This window comes from Quercus suber, unplaced genomic scaffold (assembly GCF_002906115.3).
Source record: "Quercus suber isolate HL8 unplaced genomic scaffold, Cork oak 2.0 scaffold_184, whole genome shotgun sequence".
Taxonomy (NCBI): Eukaryota; Viridiplantae; Streptophyta; class Magnoliopsida; order Fagales; family Fagaceae; genus Quercus; species Quercus suber.
Window position 1 is genome coordinate 576,231 of NW_027069642.1, and position 8,761 is coordinate 584,991.

Consider the following 8,761-nt stretch of genomic DNA (forward strand, 5'->3'; position numbering starts at 1 on the left):
TTATAAGTAACCCTCGAATTAAATTTTGCCCACAAATTTTGTTAGATTGTTCTAAATTGATGTAATAAGATGGCCCCGTGGGCCCAGCTGCTTCCTTTACATATGGCCCATCGATGTTCCCTTCTATTTAAGCACTAAGGCCCGTTTGTATGTATTTGAGTTTGACTGTACAAGCAACGCGGCCCTCGACCACGTATATTACGCGCCCAAAAAGAAAAGTCAAAAAGCATTAATTATGTCTCTCCGTTTTCAACAAATATTAAATGTATCCAACGAGAAAGTTTCCACTCAGTTTTCTCTATAATAGGTTTCCTGATGAGTAGTTCACTGGAGCTTGTTGAAGCTCCCTGTCCGCTCATAGGGATGTCAAGGCTAAAAAGCAACAGCTAGTGATTGTGGGATGTCTTGCCTTCAGGCTGCCTCCTAGATCCTTTTTATATGTATCTTGTTTCGTTATCCAATCAAAATAAAAGGATAAAATTTTGGATGGAGATAAAAGACTAAATTATAATAATTATAAATTATAAAAATAAAAATAAAATCACACCACACCATGCTCTCATATATACTATCATAGATTTTATTATTGGGATCCAATATTATGTGCAAGAATGGTGTGTTGTTCTTGGAATAATTACTCAAGCAACTTCAATACATGTGGCCCGTACCTTTTGGACCAAATAGATTTGATTGAGTAACGCAAGATATGTTACAAATTTTACTTCATAAATTTTATAAATTGATATGTTACCATTTACAAAAATTAATTAAACATCTATTTATTATGTTGTTAAAATTGCAACAATAATGTTCATTGTCACATAAGTTTTTCAGTTTTTTTTTTTTTAGTAAAACTTGTAGTACCCTTTAAAATTTTCCAATTCAAAATTCTTGCTCCGTCACAAAAATGGGGATTTAAAGGGATTAGAGAGTTGTCTACATGGATTGTAGGCAATAGGGCAAGTGGGTGGAGGAATAATTGAGTAAGCCTAATTGGAATGGAAATTTTTTATACTTGATTTAAAATGCATATCTTCAAATTTGATCCAAATTCAACCTCTAGGACCCCCGGGTCCTCACTCTTACACTATGATCACTTAGATACCAAAAAAAAAAAAAAAAGGATATCAATTCAATTATTATCAGAAGCCCAAACATAGAATATCTATTCGTTATTTGGGTTTGTCAAGCTTGAATTACAAACTCATATAGTCATTTGTATGATATATATGTATTCACAAATACAAACTTAACAACCGTACGTGAAATCCCAAGTAATCATTGACTGATCCACATTCATAAATTTTGACATACAATATATCCTAATTTGACTTCAATATATAAAGAAACACACAGCATCCCCATCTTATTATTCTTATTCACCATATATAGCTCATGTATTGACCTAGCGCTAAGCTAATTTGTAGCTAGCAGGTTAGCTCAAACTTCTCAAACCACTTGAGAAATCCTAGAGCAGCATCTCTTGCCTTCAATGGTGGAGGCGTTTCTGGAGTGAGTGGTTCAAACTCAGCCTTCCATCCAGCGAGACACATCTCATTCTCTTTTCCTTCCACATGAATGAATGTGAAGGTGACCCTATATGGATCGTACATCCTCCTCAAGTCACCTCCGATCACACGGTATGTCACGGACTGCCCCATCTCCACCTTCTCTATCTTCTCAGTTGATTCTTTCACGTAGTTGCTGATGGCTGCGTCACTTGAGAAATCCTAGAGCAGCATCTCTTGCCTTCAATGGTGGAGGCGTTTCTGGAGTGAGTGGTTCAAACTCAGCCTTCCATCCAGCGAGACACATCTCATTCTCTTTTCCTTCCACATGAATGAATGTGAAGGTGACCCTATATGGATCGTACATCCTCCTCAAGTCACCTCCGATCACACGGTATGTCACGGACTGCCCCATCTCCACCTTCTCTATCTTCTCAGTTGATTCTTTCACGTAGTTGCTGATGGCTGCGTCGACCACTTTTGCATCAGAATTTACATCCATTTTTATATAATTAACTACGTAAGTGCACAAAATTACATATGGTTTTTTTTAATTTTCATGCATGAAATGGTTTTTTTTTTTTTTGGTTCTCAAGTTTAAGTTAAAGGTGGAAGGTGATTCTGATATTAAACTTGAATTCAAACTTGCAATAATCTTGTTAGGGAGCTTTCGATAGTTATGATTTGGATAAATTCCTCTTTTTCTTTTTCTTTTTTTTTTTTAATTTTTTTTTAAGGAATTGATTTCTTACATGTCATCTTCCTATTAGAGGTTGAAACTTATAAGGCTCAAAATATATTTGAAGTCAAATTTTTTTCTTATTTTCTATATATAAATATTAGTAAGGGATAGATTTGAAGGCTCAAAAAATTTGACTTCAAATATATTTTGAGCCTTATACACTACCCTTAGGGAATTCATTAACAAAATCTGTTTTTATATTAAAAGACTCGACACATATGTACTAAACAAGAACAATGACATCTTGATTAAATTGTGTTACTCTATTATTATTTTTTTAGGCTTTTTGTAAACATTTTATGATTTTAGCGATATAATATTACCCACCATTCACATATAGAGATTGTAAATTTCTAGATAGTGTTTTATATATATATATATATATTTATTATTATCTTTACTTTTTAGTAGAAATAGACCTATTAAGAGTTCAAATTGCAAACAATTAGAAAATTAGGGTTTTGTTTGGGTCTAGTGTCCTGTATACTGGACCCGATAAGATGCTACCATGTGTCCAAGAAGTGCCATGTGGCAATATCCCATCAAATCCACTACACTGGATGCACTGGACCTAAAGCCCTCCTCTAAAACTATAGGTTAAATTACTGTTATTGAAGCATCAAGATTTATTAGTTTAAGACAAAGGTCAACATAATGTAGATTCTTTTAGCTAGTTATCCTAAGATGTTTTATTGATAAATCATGAGATCTAGGAGTTGGTGCCTATAGATTCTCTTAATCGTCCTACAAAATACGGATATGCAAAAAAGAAAATTTCAACAAATGGAGTCATTTCATTTCAAAAGTAGATGCTAACCTTCATATCAACCTACAATTTTTTTTTTTTAAACAATTGATGCTCCAAGCCTTGTGTGGTGTAGTGAACGTGAAGGAATTCCACTAATTTACTAATAATTGACAATAATGCGTTGGCCCCTTCCAATAGTATAAAAACGCCTCTAATCTCATGGAGTCAATTTCCTCTAGTGGCTAAAAAAAAAAAATGTAAAAATTCCTCTTTTAAATAATTTAAAAGAGAAAAGGAAGCCAAGAATATAAAATAGAATTTCGGAGTTTTTTATAAATAAAAAAACGATTTACATGCTAAATATGCTGCCTCTGCAGCTCAGCTCAAACCCTTGCCTTTTCCCTACTCCACCAAGCACTTAGTTCCTAGAGAGATTCCTACAACCCAAATGATGCAGTGGCGGGCTCAGTTCTTCTCATATAGCCAAAATATCGTATAATTGGAAATATTACCACATCAGCTAGCTACAAGCTTTATAAGAGCATCTCTCGTAGATTCAGTAGATTTTTGTATTGTTTAGAGAATAAACAGTGATATTTAACTTTTATCTACCTACTTTTTCAAATACACTTCCAACAGATTCTCTATCTCATTCTTTATCTCATTAAAATATTATTTTTTCATTCATTCTTTATTCCTTTTTTATCATCATTTATTCTTTTTTTAACAACTATATTTTTAAATGAGAAGTGTTACATCCACAACATTTTACACAATACTTTCACAACAAAATTTACGTGAAAAGTTGTTACTAGTTCTAATTTGAATTCACCACTGAAAATTTTTTTTCTTGCCAATATTAATTAATAATAATCTGTTATTTAAAATTTATTGTGAAAATATTGTGATAGAATTTCTCAATTAGGATTTTTTTTTTATATTATTTTTTATTCTTTCATTTCATTCTCCTCCACACGGACACACGTGTCCTCTATCCCCCTTCTTTTATTTATTTTTCTCCTCAAGAACCTTCCAACAACATCTACTCTTCACATAAGAGAAAAAACAGAGAGAGAGGAGGAGAGATCGGCCCAACAAATTTAATAGCTAATGTACAATAGCCCATCAGACTTGATGGGCTACTGTTCATAATCCAAAAAAAAATTTGGATCTAGAAAAGTTGTTGGAGTAGTTTTTTTGGGTCCTATTCTCTATTATAGCTAATATTTTGGATATACATGTATTGCTAGAGATGCTCTAAGGCCCTCATCATGGGTTTGACATGATATAATAAACCATTAATTATTTTTAAAACCAAAATTATATAGCTCAGTTAGTGAATAATGGATCAAGCACAACATCTTTGAATATATAAGAAGTTGGACCATTTTCCAAAAAGTTAGACAGCCCACTTTATAATTTGCATTAAAATAAAATAAGATTAAGATGCTGGATAGCATAATATAGGCATACAAAAAATGCTGTGGCATCCGCACATGGCATTATGTGAATTTCCTTTCCCTCTATTGTTTATAGGCTTTGCGTAGTTTACCCTCAAAAGTTGAAACAATAATCCCTTCCACCACTAAATATACTTTCCTCACATGTACAAACAATAATACAATATAAAACTATAACAAAAACAAAATGTAGCTGCACAACTTCTTGTAATCAAACTCTGTACCCCCAAAAAAAAAAAAAAAAAAGGGGTGTGGGGGGAGTGGGTGCTTTTGGAGAACATAAGCTGTGTAGGCTAACAGAAATTAAGCTGCCTGCCAAAAAGGAGAACCTGGTACCAATGGCATGAAAAACAAAGAGTGTGTCTGCTGCTCTCTATTTAAAGCAATTGCATGGTTCCTTCCGGGACAAGTCACTTGAAACAATTCTTTTGCTTTGCTAACCACTAAAGAGTAAAGGCTAAATACCCCGAAGCAAGGGCAAAACAACTTCAGAATTTTTCTCTATAGTTCACAAAGACATAAAATGGTAACAGGTTAGCTGTTGCAATGGAAAGCAAAAAATTATCAAAAACAGAGTTACAATGAGAAATTTGTGAAGTTCTAACCTGTAATTCACAATAGCAAATCCAATGGGAAAACAAAATGTCACTTTTCAGTCTTATAAAGCGATCAAATCTTGGTAAAAAGATTTTGTGAGGTCTAGTTCAGTTACCACAGGTGGAATGAAGCAAATCTATGGGTTGGGGGGATCTTTATCGAGCTCTGCACTCAACATATGATGAAGAAGGAGATCAACCCTCTGGCTCCGTGATTTTGTACTGCACCAAGCCAAAAGAACAAGACAAGGTAGCTGTTAACGGCCAAAAATGGATGCAAATAGAGCTTTCCAAATCTTTAAACAAGTTCACCATACATACCCAACAGATCGTCGACGATCCTTTCTGCCTTGTACTTCCTAGATTGAAAAGGTAATAAAATAATTATACCATTTGAATATTTTCAATAGAACTACAAGTATAAACTAATGAGGGGATCAAAAACATTGGAGACTATGGTGACAATAAAGAAAGACTACCACAAACAACAACCAGTTCAAAGCAAGAAAAACTCTAACTATGGTCAATAAGATTTCATTTCAAATATTGAGGGTTGGCGCAGTTTAAATGTATGATGGTAAAAAAAAGTATAAAAAAAAAAGGCTCCTATTAATAACAACAGATGATTAGTTTAGGAAATTAATTCTAATGGAGGTGATAAGTTCTGTGGATAACAATAATGATTTTATCTATTGCTAATAAAAAGCAAAGAAGCCATTGCTCTGCCAATTTTGTTTTGCAAATATATAGATATCAAGTAACTTTCAGAACATATATATGGCAATGCTGAGCAATGTGGGAAAACTTCCATCTTAATCATTTCTGAAGCCTGAATAGATAACCTAACACGGTCCTATTAACATCATTGAAGATTTGAGCAACATGCAAAACAACCTGACTTAGGAAATAATTGCAATTTCAATTTTAAAACTTTTGAATTGCCTGCATTATCTCTGCAGCATTGTCATACAAGTGGATTAATAATCCAAATCAGTAGGAGGCAAATCAAGAGGTATCCTGAGCTTGTATGCACTACAACCCGTGTAACTTTTCAAAAAAACGTTCTTTTAAAATTGATTAGTCAGATAGTTAATGAAAACCTGAAAATGATAAGTTAGTTGCTAAAATCAAATAATGATGCAATATATTTTTTTTTTCTTGAGTTGTGTCTTCATCTTAACCAATTATAGGACTTCACAACCCAGTAACATGATAATCAAACAATTTTCAAAATATATTTATAGATAATTACAAAATAAACCCCAGAGCTTGGTATTAGCATCAAACTAAACCTAAAAGTTTTGATTGCACTAATGTCAACCATATAATCTTAAAAGTGTTACAATGTGCTCTTAGTAAGTCTTTGAATTTGTTAACTAAAAATAATGGAAATCCATATAAGTTGTACTCAGAATTTATCTAAGCAATAAATATTCTACACAAGAGTTGCAGATGGTATTTTGGCACAAAACAAAATTCAGAAAACGGTTTATTTATATGTAAAATCTAATCAATAAACACAATTTAATGAAGATGCCATCATTTTGTAAGTTTGTACTGTCATTTTATCGTTCATGTGAAAGGCCTTTAGCCCCCAAATAGCTCCCAAGTGCAGTTTGCTTGAATTTCCAGTATCTCTAGTTAATTAAACCTCAATGAAGATCTAGATTGCAACAATTTTGAAACTAAAGGGTGGATATTGATGGAATGAGAAACTCAAGAGTTAATTTGAGAATCACCCTAGAATTATAGGAGGATTTATGTAATTTTCTTAAGTGAAAGGGAAATCATATATCTGCATCATGCTCACATTTTCAAGAGATGGACCTGGCTGCATAACTTTAATTTTCTATTGTAGTAATAAGTGCAGAACAGCTACCAACCTTATCCTGTTCTTCAAAATTTTCTGATGACTCGAGATCCATTTCAGCAAAGAATGCCTCCAATACAAAAGCTACAATCTGAAATTACATGAAAAACAAACTCTAAAGTTAATCTTTGTTTGTTTGGGTAATTAATACACAATTGTTTTGAAAAGAGGAACACATCATGTCAACAGGACATTATAAAGCAAACCAAAAGCAATACAATTCACAAAAATTGCAACCTAAAAGAAGTAGAATAAATAAACTCTACGTTAGATCATGCTTCTAAAGCCCAATTCAAACTACAACTGCCTAAAAAATAATGATATCAGATCGATAACCGAGAGCTCAATATCATTAAAATGTATAATTGTTTCTTTCTCTCAAAATTACCCACATTAAGCAAAGGGGCATCTTTTCCAAGTAGAGCTTCTTCATTTACTAAACAAATAAATTTAAGATTAAGACAACAATGCCACAACAGCAAAGGCATCTCATATTCCAAATTCCCGATAAGAAAATCCTTAAAATGTTAAAAGTAAGTCATTCTCAACAACCCTGTCTGGAGTCACATGTAAAATCTTTAGGATGGAATCAAGGCCCCTCACATAGCCAAACCAAAACTGTTCTTTGTTATGGGCTGACCCTTGTGAAGTTACTATGTATGAATGCTTCATACATAAAGGTAATTACTGTCACTCTCTATTTGAAATTTTAGCAAACAAAATTGTAATGACATATTTCAACTTTGTTTTAGTCAATTACTGAAAATCTATTTCTGAAGCATCTTATTCAAGAAACAAAGTTGCTCTACCTCATAAATTGTAAAAAAATCAATTGGCAGCATTTTGCTTCTACAATACTTGGAGAAAGGGCCAATAAGCTTTAGCTCAAATGGCACCTCCTTCTCTTGTAGTGGGTTCAGACCACACTAAATGCTTGTGTAACTTATTAATTTTAAAAAAATATAGGCAACATGGTTGGAAAATAAATGGAGCAAAAGTTAATAAAACTTACCAAATTTAAAAGCAATAACACAGTTATTAAGTAGAAGCTGACAAAGTAAGTGAGGCTCCATGCAGTTCCTGTTAATTCCTTGTAGCTCTGAAATGATGAATGGCAATTAAAAAAATGACACAAAGTGTAGGTCACAATTATAGTTCAATTTTAACTAATTGAACCATAAAAGTAATAACACAGGATTAACGAAGAACTGCTGTAACAACTTAAATATGCCTGAACCTCTTCTATAGTCCAAATATTAGTTGTATGCACTACATGCGGTTTACTGACATTTTAAATGAACAGAGATTCTGTAGGGTAGAAAACAAATGCTTTAGTGCTAAGCTAGTGCTCTACTGAACCAAAAAAGGATTCAAGCCTAGATGCTGGGACAGACACAATGACATGGATCATACCAAGTAACTTGAACACTTTGAAGGAGAGAGAATTCATGTCAGATACAACACTTTCCCATCATGGCAGGACATGCATGAACAGAAATGTGCCCAAGAATATGGTTGCATCTCTGTGACTCATAAGAACCAATTGTTTGATTGAGTTTGGGTTGTGACAGGTTCCCACAAGATCAGGTCTTTTATGTGGGAGTTCTACAAACCATCCACTAGGTGGAGCCTAAATAAAATCCACGGGACTCATGTGGGATCAAAATGCATGGATTGTCTAGATCCATGCAATCTTTGCGATGCATTACAGATCTAGTGGTTGTAGTTTGCAGATTTCCAATTTGTATTTCAGGTAGGTTCAGAGTAGCCAACCCATTAACAACTCCCTCATTAAGAACCCCAAATCTTCAGTCAACATGGAGGTACAGTCAAGAAA

The 8,761-nt window shown here is 33.4% G+C and overlaps 1 protein-coding gene across 1 annotated transcript; it reads right to left on the reverse strand.

Annotated features, from left to right (window-relative positions):
* Positions 1 to 5,170: 5,170 nt before the first annotated feature.
* Positions 5,171 to 8,023, reverse strand: LOC112009135 (two pore calcium channel protein 1; the record flags this gene model as incomplete). Its single annotated transcript, XM_065778488.1, is given in 4 exon segments — positions 5,171 to 5,276; positions 5,376 to 5,413; positions 6,938 to 7,015; positions 7,937 to 8,023. Coding segments are annotated over 4 exon segments (288 nt in total), but the record flags the coding sequence as incomplete, so codon positions are not given.
* Between the last annotated feature and the right edge of the window lie 738 nt (positions 8,024 to 8,761).